The 13561-nt window shown below is 35.7% G+C and overlaps 1 protein-coding gene across 1 annotated transcript; it reads left to right on the top strand.

The window, feature by feature from the left end:
• Window positions 1-915: 915 nt before the first annotated feature.
• On the top strand, window positions 916-8366 carry LOC104607368 (uncharacterized). Its single transcript, XM_010272996.3, has 2 exons — window positions 916-1713; window positions 8006-8366. The coding sequence occupies exon 1, from the start codon at window positions 1125-1127 to the stop codon at window positions 1695-1697; it is 573 nt and encodes a 190-aa protein (XP_010271298.1). The 5' UTR covers window positions 916-1124; the 3' UTR covers window positions 1698-1713; window positions 8006-8366.
• Window positions 8367-13561: the final 5195 nt, after the last annotated feature.

Below are 13561 nucleotides of genomic sequence, written 5' to 3'. Positions count from 1 at the left end.
TTTTTAACCCATTGTTGACCCAGTTGGTTGAACCATTTGAACCATCACCCGATTCGTTCGATTCAATGATTGAGTTATAGGTTGCATACTTAATGTATATACAAACTTTTGGAATTCATAACTTTACACTCTGATGTCTAATTAGAATGATTTTTTTTTTTAATTTTAAATAACTTTTTAAGATCTATGCATCCCAAAATATTGATATGAAACGATTTAACCCATTCGACCCAAACGGTTAAATCAGTGACCCATGACTCGGAAAAAAAAACGGTTGGCCTTCGAATCGATTTTTAAAACATTATGAATAAGTGGGAAAACTAGATAGGATACTGGCATACAGAAAAACAATAACATACGAATGGCTCTATGAAGTGATAAAATGAGAGAAATTACACTATGAGGATAGTCAAGTGGATAGAAGAACTTTGACAGGACCTAAAAGAAGAAGTGATTTTTTTTTTTTTTTTGGTAAGGGGATAGAAAGGGCAGGGATAGACTAAAAAGCACATGGATCAAAGTAATAATTTAACAATGTTACCCCTTTTAAGTTATACCTGCTTAACAATAAAGACTCCACAGTCCGCACATACTTTTCTAACAAATTGGATATGCCACGTGGCAAATTAAAGAGTGGAGCCAATGTGCAGATGGGGCACAAAAAGGCGAGGATAATTGGATAAACCATCTCTAGATGTTAATTTTGAGTGCAATTCCAATAATGAACCACCAGCAGACAATCACTTCATGCAACTTTTCTGCTTGACCAATTGACATGTTGACGTGCCCAAGGAGAGAAGAGGAAGCTGTTAGCGAGCGTTTAGCAGCAGGACTCATGCGCTGCACATACAACGCGCTATATATTCACCATCCGCTAAAGTACACCGTTAAGTGTGTAGGTGCAGCCCACCCTCCTCTGCGCCTTTGGTGGGTGATTTGGTGGCAATAGATCGCAGCAACATATTCGACCTCGTGGGTAACGAAAGAGGACGGAGCGACATACAAAGCGACAAGGGAAACTGACGAACGAGAGAGAGAGGGAGAGGGAGAGAAGAGAGTGTGTGTTTGTGTTCTGTATTTACCATCTTCTCTTCTCCGTCTTCTTCGTCCTGGTGAATTCTTCAATGGCGTCAATTCTATCTTCCTTCAGGTACTCGGACAGTCTTGTGGTCGTAGGCATCTCAATCTGCACAGCTTTTCTGTGCGAAGGCATTTCATGGCTTCTAATCTACCGCACCTCCTCCTACAAGTCACTCCGTTCATCGATCGACAAAGCCTCCAAGAAGCTCGAGACCATGAAGACCGGCGAAAACAAGGGACCCAACAAGAAATCCAAGACCAAGAAGATCGATCGAGTAGAGACAAGTCTAAAGGAATCCAGCCGTGATCTCTCCCTCTCCAAATTCAAGTCCGGTGCCGTCGTCGCTCTCGTCCTCTTCGTTGTCTTTGGGTTGTTGAATTCTCTCTTCGAAGGGAAACCTGTCGCCAAGTTGCCCTTCTCTCCGGCTGGTTTTGTTCAGAAGATGAGCCACCGGGGTTTGCCTGGCAATGACCCAACTGATTGTTCGATGGCGTTTTTGTATTTCTTATGCTCGATTAGTATCAGGACCAATTTGCAGAAGTTTCTAGGGTTTTCGCCCCCCAGAGGGACTGCCAACGCTGGGTTGTTCCCGATGCCTGATCCGAAGACCAACTGATTCGGTTTAACAGTTGGTGAGTCATGTAGTATTAGGTTATCCTTAATTCTGCAGTTACTGTTGTTTTTCTTTTTCAATAGTACTAAAGGTTGTGCCTTTCTGATTGTGATCGCCGGGATCATTGCTCTTTTTCAGTTTCTAAGCTTCTTTATTCGTTGTAAACGCTTTATTAGCAATTTTGATTTAGTGTGCTTCTCTGAGATTGAATCCAATGTGGTTCTGTAAGATTGAACCTTTGATTACTTTGCGTTGATTGTTTACGAGTTTTGCGTGTGGTTTATTCCTATTTAATTGACATTGTTGGAAATCAAGACCATCATCGTTTACGTCATAATTGTGCTAAATAAGGGCCAAAAGGATAGTCAAATTTCAGAGTATTTAGTGACGAGGCCGTTCTGTTGACTTGTTTTATGGACATTGAGTTCTACACTTTATCCTACCTGTGTGTTGGTTGTCAAGTTCTAGATTCAGTGGAGCGTTAGTCTCATAGATTTTAAATCCATGTTGGGAAAAATATCAGTTGCATTTGGAATAGTACCTATGACCCGGGGCCGGTGGGGGGGGGATCTATGATGCCAGAAAGGTATGATACCGGAATAGCTTTGATCAACCAAACCCCCGTGAATTTTGATGAAAACCACCTGATTGGTTACCACTTTATGGTACCGGTTGATTGGGTATAAGTTTTTCCGGTATCATAGTTGAACCCATGACTGAGATGGTAGAAATAATGAACAAATCTGGTGAAGTAAAAAACCTTAAATAAGAAATTAATTCTTTTCTGTTTATATTAAATTCCTTTTCCTTGTTTTTCTCTTTTCCCTATTTGATATCTACCCTTCTTGTCTCCTCTCCATTCCTGTTCCTCTTCTTCCTTTTTTCTTTGTATTACTCTAAAACTGAATCGAAGGTGTTGCATTTTATCCTTCATATATCTCATTCTGGTCAAACTAGAAATGAAAAAAAATCTCAAAGTTTCTGAAACTTCTCTTGGAATTTAAAACACCAGATTGTGAAACTATTTTTATTGGTTGAATATTTGAATACTCTCTCTCTCTCTCTCTCCTATATACTTATTACACCTTTATTTGTAAATGCATCCATCTGATGTTTGATAGATGCTCTTGAAATGCAGGAAAAGTTCTAAAGATGATACAAGTCTGTCTAATGTTTTTTTAATGAGTATAAATCTGTCTAAATCCATATGAGAGAATTCTTTTATGCAATCTCAATGAGAATGGCTACATCATTTCAATGTGTCAAACCCTATTGTTCAGTAAATTTTGCTCTTGCCTTGGCCTCGTGTCAAGACGTGAGCACCCCAAAATTTTAGTCCGTTCATTTTTCCTCTTTCCATTCTTTTTATCTTTCTCTCTCCCCTCTTGCACATGCCCCCAAGGTTCAAAGTATCGATACGATACGCGTTTCGACCGTATCGTATCGGTACTTAGAAACGGCCGAAACACCATTTTTTTTTTAGTTTTTTTCAAGGTTTGGTTTTTTGGGAAGCTTAAAACGTGTTTTTTATGATTAAAAAAAGTTGGGGGCCCGAAACGCCTTCGGACCGTATCTTTTTCAAAAGATACGATACGATACACCCAATACGGGGTGTATCGTATCGATACTTTAAACCATGCATGCCACTCAACTAGTCCGTTTAATCAAGATTTATTGGCTTTTCCACATTGCCTAAATCAAGTTCTCAACTATCCATTTTAGGCTTCCAATGCTTTTAGTATCTGAAAACTAGAGAAGAATGTTGGAGTGAGGCTGCTCAATTTTGCCAGAGCCCAAAGTTTGACCAGATACCTGTAAAGTTTCTTTACTTTGTGCTAGCTATGGTGTCAACATCTTCAAAAAAATTTGCATGATGTGAAAAGTGTATCTTTAGTGTCTGTGTAATAAAGCCAAAGTAATGTTGGGAGTTGCACGGGTTTTATATAGGTGAAAAAGAGAGATATTTGAGTAACTGACCATATTTTGTGGTTTCAGAAGTTATAGTCTTCATTAGTTTTTAAACAAAATGGAATATTGAATAATTGTATCTTTGGTTTATCTTAAGATTTCAAAACATTAATTTTTCCCCATTTAAACACAACAACTTGCTTCAAAATATCTTAATTCTAGCCTTTTCCTTACAGGCCTTGAGCTTCTACAAAAGATGAATTCTGTTTTCTTCTCTAAGGGGTCAGGTCTATGTCTGGTATTCCTTTGGGAGGAGGTTTGTGAGTTGCTGGTGGTGCTTGGGTATGACAAGAATAACCCTTAGTGTTCAGATTACATTGAGTATGTAAATAATTATGCACCCACAGATGGGGAGTGTGCTGTTTTTTATATAATAAAACATGATGCATTTATTGATAGTTAGATATTTGGGAAAGCATTCTAAGAGATTGAAATACAAACTTTTACATGTTTAATGAGTTAAATACCATATACAGGATGTACATGGTACCATTAAAAGTAAGAATGAGTTTGTGGAATTTTTCTTCTTGACTGAAATACCGCTATTTTTGAATTTGGTCCCTTTTTAATTGTAAGGGCAGTCATTGTAATTTGAAGTACTACTTTTCACCTCATTCAATTCCCTCTCAATTCTTATATTTATGGTATTAATTACCATTCTCTCTCATTGAATCCTACATATAAGGTATTTTTTCTTACCAATAAATTCTACTAATTAGATCTATATCCGGTACATTTAACAATATTAAATCCATGTTTTTAAAAGCTGGCCCAAAAATGAAACCTTCTTTCGTCCAAGCAGAAATAGTTATTCAACCATCAGGGTCAAATATGTCAGTCCATGATGTCACAGTTAAATAATAAAGTTTAAGAAATTGTAGAAAATTTGGACACATCTCTAATATTTCATATTAACCATATTAAAGAGTGTGATAAACAATAGTTAATTTTATTAATGATGAAAATGAAATACAAAATTTAAAACTGACCTAAAAATGAAATTGTTTTCCTATTTGGTGGTGGATCAATAGTTCAACCTTTCAGGTCAAATGTGTGAACCCTTGATGTCATAATTGAATAATATAAATTAAAATAAAAGATAAAAACAGAAAAATATGAAAAATGTAGAAATTTTGTAGAAAACATTTAAGCACATCTCTAATATTATATGATATTAAAAAAAATAGAATGGCAAAACAAGACTTATGTTGCTGACTCCATATGGTTGGGATAAGGCTTGGATGATGATGATGATTTAAGCAAATCTCTAATATCATATATTCATCATATTAAACAATAATTAAGTGTGATGAACAAGAATTATTTTTATACACATAAATGATAAAACATAAAAAAAAAACTGTAGAAAAAGTTGGGCACATATTATTGCTATCTTCATCATTATCATCTCTAAAATTGCCATGTGCAAAGTATGTGGGCATTTGCTGGTATACAAAAAGCTTTATATGTCAAAAATAGAACAAAAATGATTTGCTCCCCCCTACTAAACAAATTATTCTATTTCAAACCATGGAAATCTTTTAGGATGGAATCCTGACAAACCTGCAGCCACTCAATTCTTGACATATTTTCAAAACATACAGTTGTTCTGTTCCACAAATTCCAGCAAACTGAGAAAGGGGTCAGATTCTACATGATACACCCTCTTGGGGTGAATCCTAAGGCAAGATGGAGTATTAAATAGTGCAGTGTGTGCTTTTGTCGGGAGGGAGGGAGAGGGGGACTTATAAGACAATCCTCAAACAGGCTCCTTAACCGGAAGTTATTTTCTTTATCTATGTTAAGTCTCAACTACCCATTTTGGACTTCATACTATTTTGCTATCTAAGGAAACATAGGCTCGGTTTATTTGCAGTTCAAATTGTATTTGAACTGGTGTAAATGCATGGGTTTGCAAATGCGTGGTGTAAATTCTGGTTTACTTTTGCTTCAGATTTGACGTTGTCTCAGTTGTTTGTGAGAAGTAAAATGGTGTCTCCACTTTATATAAGAGAGAACTATGTAGGAGGGACTAGGGAGGTACTGCAAATTCTGCATCAGCTTTTGGGATACAAAATTTGCACTGGAGTTGTTCAGGGAATTCTCTTGTGATGATATTGCAAGGAATTGTAATGCAGTGGCGACTTCCTCATCCTCAAAGTCTATTATTTAGGAGAAGTGGACCCCATCAGCATGTCTTTGGTGGTAGTTCAATTGGTAATCTTGGGCCTTCTGGCATAGATGGAGAAGGGTTGTGGTGGTATATTCTTGGTCTATAGGAGTGGGTGATTCTCTAAGAGCTGAAGTTCTAGTCATTCTTCATGGGTTGAGAACTTGAGTTTGGCAAAAGAATTGGGCTTCCAACAGAATGAAGTGGAAGGGGACTTGAAATTGGCGATAGGGTGGATACCAAGTAGTATGGGGATCTGGGCTCACAGGCAGACCATGAGAGAGATCAGATGCCTATCAAGAAAGCTTAGTGTATTTTTTAGATGGATTAGAAGGTCAGCTAATGGTTTGGTTGATACACTAGCCAAACAAGGTATAAACAGGGGAGAATTCTTTTGGGCTGAATTGTAATAGTGAAATCTTTTTTGGGGTCAGATTCCCTTAATTTGGGGACTGGACCTGTGTACTCTCTTATTTAATTTAATGAAAGTTACTGTTTCCTATTAAAAAAATTGCACTTCCGGTGAGTGCAAATGAGACAAAAGGTACAAACACAGCCATAAGGACTTAGATAGTTAATCCCTCTGTGTTTCCATTAGCTGAACCAGGCACTTGTGCAATTTTTGAGGCTATGTTAACAATATATCAGCATCTTTGAAAGTTGCAGAATTTGTAGTACTAGATCTTTTTTCCATCCTATTTATTTGGTAGGGAACCTAATTGGATAGCAAGATAAATCCATGTGATGTGAAGTATGCTCTTTTTGATAACCATGTAACCATATCAAGTTCAAGAATTTTAGTGGCGGTTGGCAAAGGCAGTGGTTTGGAGTTGCATGAGTTTGAGATGGGTTGAAAAAGAGGGACAGGAAAAGGAAACCAATTCTATTGTTATTAATTCATGATTTATTGTTTAAGATTCTGAGAAGAACAAATTTTCCTTGACTAGAACATCTTGATTTCAATTTAACAAATACTTATCTAGAATCTTGTGATCTCAGATCTCCATACAGGCTGCTGAAGTAGAGGGCATAAGAAAGAAAAGAAGAGAAAACATGGTTGAGAGAGGGAGAAAACTTTTTTTTTTCTCTCCATACCATGCATATAGAAAGACAAGAAAATCTTTCAATATTTCAATCTTGAAATACTATTTTCCATAAAATGGGTTGAAGTTAACAATAGGATATCTTTGCCATTTTTTTTAGCTAAGAAGACATTATAGTCATGGATCTGGTAAAAGATTTTTGTTTGTATGACTTGAAGTTCTTAATAGAAGCTCAACACTTGAGATCACATAAACTGATTGCCTGAGCAATCAGGATATTTTGTTATAACATACAAGTGCTGCTTCCTGTAGATATTGCAGATCAACTTATCATACATCTTTAACTTTTCACTTTCTCTAGTACTACAAATTTCAAGTTTTTCATTTTGCTCATTTGCTTCCAAGTGTTTTGTTTTTGTTCACTATATGTGTGTTTTGAGTGGTTGGAATGGGCTGCATATTCTGGTTCTGCCATTATGGGTATTTAGAATACCCTTTGAAACCATGACCATACCATTTGTGAACTAAAAACTGTAGCGAGGCAGGGCTATATTATCCTCTCCTAAATTGATGCTGATATAACCTGTGTGCCCGAATCGTCTGGGTTTCTGACCTCTGAGTGTTTGGAAGATCAGAAGTTAAATTCCTACCCATTGAAATGATGTTTATGAATGTAGGTTGTATCAGCCTACTCTTAATGTTATTTATTATTTCTTTTTAGTATCAAAAGCTTGTATTCAAATTGCGGGACTGGGAACCTTCCCTGCTTTCTGTGGTTGAAGTTTATCAAATTTTCTGCTTGATGCTATTCTTTCTTTGATAATTGTACATTCTGTAGATTCCATCAGAAACAGGGGTCAAGAGGGGCTGAAATAGGCTACAAAGACGAATGGGTTAAAAAGATGCTCAGGGACTAAGGGTTGTTAAATATCTAGTAGGGGTGGAAAAAACTATGCTATTGACTTTCTTTGTACAGATTAGCACTTGATTAGTCCTTAAACAGAACTTGAGAGGCTTATTAGCATGTATTTCTCTCAGCTAGAACAGGATTTTTAGTGCAAGATGCTCCTTGATTTGTGTATCTTGGTGCCAATAGATTGTGATACTCTTTTTGTTATTTCCTTGTGCAGATTTGAGATCACTAGTACAAAAGGATAAGGATTTGTGTTTTCATCTGTGTTGGCCGTACTGTGTTGGATACTGGAGCAGCATTGAAGTCTCAAAAAGCATAGAGCCTATGAAACTGGAGCTAGGAAATTTGGTTAGACCGTGTCATATTTACTTAGTTAAAAACAGTTAGGAACCCAGAATTAAAATAAAAATCTCTATCTGCAATGAGATAGTAAAATATTGCATTAGTGATGATTGCGAGATTCTTACTAGGAAGACTTTTTCCATGTCACACTTTTCTCTTTCTTTATGCTTCAAGACCCCTCAAAACTCTGTTGAATTCTTGAGTTTAATTAAAACAAGAAAAATTGTTTCCAACTACCAATTAGGAATAAAAAGGTAACTTGTGCGTCCCACCAACTTATTTACAACCAATAAGAACAAAATTCTCTCCTCTCATTCACAGTCTACCATCTACCACCTTTCTTTGGGTTGGAGACATTCCCCTTCCTTGAGGTGAAATTTGATTGAACCAAGTTATTTTCAAAAAAATTGACACCTCTGTACTTTACCATATTAACTAAAACACCATTTGCATAAGTTTTACTTTAATGTTTTATCCGTCAAGATTCATCTATAAATTGAAATCGGATTTGATCCTTACAAAACTGTCCTTGCAGCTGTGTATTAGGAATATCTCCCCATAAATAAAAAGATACAAGTATGGAGATGTTCGCACGGGACTGAATCCAAATTCCTAGCTTACATCAGTGAACGGTATGTGACTCGCAAAATAGTAATGGGGGGTGTTTTAAAATTTAAATGACCCCGAAAAATTTTTGACTCGTGCATGTTTCAAATTGAGGGGTAAAGGGAAATATTTCATATTTCCATCAACAAACCGAAGTTTTAACCTCATCAATCTACAATTTTAATATTGCAACTTGCGACACAAGTAGATCAATTTTTTGCTTTCTGTTTCATTTTCTAATACATACCATGAAAAGTGGCCGTGTCTCCCTTGTTTTATCACAGGGAAATGGAGAGGTTGGCTCTTTTAAGATCTTTGTGACCAAGGTTCAAAGTTTTGATACGTATTGGGCTATATCGGCCAATATGTATCATATTATGGGCTTTCCGATACACTCCTACAGTGGGTGCCTTGGGTCAGATTATGGTTCAAGGGGTAAACAGGCCTTAAATCAGCCCCCTTAAACTAGATTGAAAAAAAAAACTAAAAAAAAAGGAGAAATGAGTCTTAATATAGGATAGTCGATATTTTGAACCTTGTTTATGACTTTAAACATCAGGGGCCGAGCTAGGATTTTCTTTTGAGAGGGGACCAAAAAGTAATAAACATGGATGGGGGGCCAAAAGTTAGTAAATATAGGTAGGGGGACCAAAATATAGGTAAGGTTAAAATGGGTATTGTAGGGATTTTCAAGGCATAGCCCCCCTTTGCCACCCCTGGCTCCGCCCCTGTTAAACGTTAAAGACTGTCAAACGAGATTGGCTTCACTCAGTGCAAGACCCACTCAAACGGTATTCAAACAGTCTTTACAGCCTTGCATTGGGAACATCCTCCGTACTTCTGTGCTTTATTTCATGGGGAGATATTCTCTATGCAAGGTTATAAAAGGTGTTTGAATGGGCTTTGCACTGAGTGAATCCGGTTTCCTGTCGAACGGTGGTGAGAATGTGAAGCCCTTGCCAAATGCTCTTCGTGCAGTCTATGAAGCTACACGACATAGATGCATTTAGTCCTGATGAGGTCTCTTTGTGGAATAAAGTTGAGATGGAATTAGGAACAAAGATGAGATGCAGTTGCCTTGTTTCTGAATAGGGGAAGGTCACAGTCCCTGGGAGTGGGAACCTTTGTACTTTTTGGCTCATATGTTGAGCAAGGAGCCCATAAGAATTCATCATTTTACTTTGATGGTCTGATCCAACTTGGAAATGGTAAGATGCGTATTTTGTCTAAGAAAATTCTTCTAGTTCGAGTGGCTTTGTTTGTTTCTGCAACCAACACCTCTTGTGAGATGCATCAGCATGGTGAATAAAACTGAAAAGGGAGGGAACTGGTTTCAGAGTTACCCCACACAATGTCCTCATCATGAATGAGACAGCAAAGAGAGCAAAGATTGTAGAGATGATTTTTGTGTTTGGTTGCATGGCGTTTATAGATGTGATGTTTCTTAGATAAATGCTTTATTGAAAAATGTCACTTTAAACGTTTTTGTTGTTTGGTTGAGCATTTCTAGTACACCATTGCATTTCAATAAACGTTGGCCATTGGGAAGAACCAGAATTTAAAGTTTTTCCAACGTTTCATGCATAATCCAAGCATTTCTGTTTTTTAATATTTATTTGATAAATATTGAAATGAAACAACGATCTCATGCACAATAAATGTTAACTTCTAAGTAGGTTGATGTGATGGCATTTTTCTAAAAACATACCCGGTATCTCCTGTTAATGGACTGCTATCTCCATTTTCTGCAACTCCTAATTTTTTCCATATTTTACAATTTCAAACTTTTGCCATTTTGTATTACAGAACGCCCCCATCCTGATCATCCCCATTCCCCCCCACCCCCCAACTCCTCTGTAAAGAGACACGGTGAATATTGTAGAACGTCATCACTCTGGTCTGCAACCTGTAATGGTCACCTAAGATGCAAAGAGACAACAAAGATTCTGATTATCTCCATTTTCTGCATCTCTCTCTTGTATCAAATTGTCAGTCATAGACAACGATTAACTCAAATAGTAGAATGGGTGTTGTCTACACCACTGTTTTTGAACCATCGTTGACCCAGACGGTTGGATCGTTCGGTTCAAGAATCATGCAGGCAATTTTACCCTAAATTCAGTCCTTGGACAAAAACCGTAAAATTGGTCAGTAACCCATTGATTCAGGTGATCAAACCCTTGACCTGTTCAATGGTTTTTTGGCCGTTCTTTAATTACTTTTTATTTTTCATTGGAACGGGCTATTTGTTCGAACTGGACAGTCAAACCGCCAATCCGAAAACTAGTGGCTAAACAGTTCTGGTTCCAGGTCGGTTTTTAAAACCTTGATCCACAATTGCCCTATATTCAAATGGGTTAAAATAGAAATTTTATTTGTTCAGTTTAACAGACGACAAGGTTAAAAGAGTCGATTTACACATCCGTTAAAGAGAATGAATAGTAAGTAAAAACGGTGCAAACTACAAAGGTGTCTTAGTAATTCACAAACTACAGGGGGTGTTATAGTTAATATGGTAAAGAAGAGGGGTGTATTAATAAATGATACAATTATTACATATTGCTCATTTTGAGTCATTTAGGGATGCAAAGGGGTCAGATCTGATTTGAATTGGGGTATATCCAAATTCGATCTGATAATACATGCTAGATCTGGTCCAACTGGGTCTTACATACAAAACTTTTAAGTTGGAACTATATTTTCTCTACCATGTACTAGTTGTGCCTGAAAAACATTGCCAAAAGTTGGTATTAGAAATACATCATGTTTAGAAGGGAAAATGAAGCATAATATTTAAAATATTCAAACTTTTTGAAAAAAAAAAGACTTTGGTTCAATCAATCTAACTTTACCTCCCCACCCACAGGGAACAGAAAGAAATAAAAAAGAAAATCAATAATATGCTATTTTAGAAGGATATGGAGAGGGATATAACTATATAAATCTAAGGTTTTATCTTAGTGATAAGGGGTAGCTAGGGAAGTGAAAGAAATCATCTTCCCCAATTCCTAGAAAAATTCGGAAGAGACTAGATTGAGAGGTTTTAGGAGTGAGCTAATGTGAGTGGTTATTAAGGAGGACTTTAGTCTTTAGGAAGGAGAGTGTCTGCAACCGCAAACCAAAGGAAGGTGGTAAACCATGAGAAAGAGTTGGTGGGACTCCCAATCTCCCATATTTCTTTTTATTGGTTGTATGTATTCTAGTTAAGGTCATTTTTCCTTCTAACTCAGTTTGAAAGGAGCAGTGTTTTTAAAACTGGATCGAAAATTTTGGGAATGGTTATTTAATTGGTTCTATTTCATCTTAAACTCGCTTTTTAGTAAAAAAATCATTGATTTGGTCAATAAATCATTGGCCCAAACAGTCGAACTATTGAATCGGATAACGGTTTTTGGCCTTTTTTGTTTTTTACTTCTTTTTGTTAGAACGAGTCATCTATTTGGACCAATGTTTAACCCCGGGAACTGGACCCAAAATGGTTCCCTGTCCAATCTAATTTTAAAATCCTTGGAAAGGAGTACAAATACAAATATGTAGAATGTCAAACTAAGCCTATCTTTCAAACTCGAAAATTATGAGAGAGAGAGAGAGAGCATTCAGCGTGTTGCTCCATGCCATTAACCTTTGAGGCAACGTCTTATTTCTTTCAATACTTGATTTGTAGGTAGAGCTTCAAACGGTGTATGTTTAATTTGATCCGGTCAAGGGTGACCTGAATTGGACTTTTTTTTTTTGAATGCTATAGGGCCTTTGCTCTTAATATCTCTTATCTCTTATTATTTTTAGTGCCTTTTATCTATTAATGATGTAATATTTAAAAGTTATTATTATTTTATGAATTATATATGTATTACTTAATTACTTAATTAATTATTTTATTATCTAGTAATGATTATTTTATTCTTTATTTAATTATTTAATAACCAATTATTTTAATTAATTAATTAATACATAGTTATCAATTATTAATAATGATTTTAATTTTTAATTATTATTTAATTATTGATTATCAATTCTTACTAACAGTTAAGTTAACTATTTAATTTGTAGTTATGTAATTATTTATTTTAAATACTTATTAGTTAATTAATTAATGTTCAATTCTTTAAAAGTATTTAATAATTTATAATATTTATCAATTCCACATTTATTAATTATTTGATATTCACTTAATTAATTACTTAAATAGTTAAACAAACTTTCTCATATCCACCTTTAAGATGGTGAATTGTCATTTTTCAGATCTAGATTTCAAAACAATGTTCTTTACATTCAGACTTCATAACTAGCAAGAGTTCACTAACTCCAATTCAACTCTAAAATTAATTAGGGTAAAATACAACAGTCTCCCCTAAAGTTTCTAACAATCATAAAAACCTCTGCTATAGTTTCATTTTAACAAATACCTCCCTTGGACTTTTCAGAAACTTGACAAAAACCTCCCTTCTATCACGATCCCAGACGAAAAACGTTAGATTGACGCACCAGTTTTTTCCAAATACCTATTCTACCATTTTATAAATTATTTTATATACAAAATTACTGAAATAATCCCATTTTAACTCAACAAAAATACATGTTTTAGTAATTTTGTATGTAAAATTATTGAGATGGTCATTAAATGAGGTTTTTGTTGAGTTAAAACGGGATTATTTCAATAATTGTGTATGTAAAATAATTTATAAAAGGATAAAATGGGTATTTGGAAAAAAGCGGATGCATCAATTTAACGTTTTCCATTTGGGACGATGACAAAAGGGAGGTTTTTGTTGAATTTCTCAAAAATTCAGGGGAGGTATTTGTTAAAATGAAACTATAAGGTAGT

The sequence above is a fragment of the Nelumbo nucifera genome, chromosome 4, assembly GCF_055504915.1.
Source record: "Nelumbo nucifera cultivar China Antique chromosome 4, China Antique-T2T, whole genome shotgun sequence".
NCBI classification, from domain to species: Eukaryota; Viridiplantae; Streptophyta; class Magnoliopsida; order Proteales; family Nelumbonaceae; genus Nelumbo; species Nelumbo nucifera.
The sequence above is the reverse complement of the archived record's forward strand: the minus strand, read 5'-3'. Positions and strand labels throughout refer to the sequence as shown.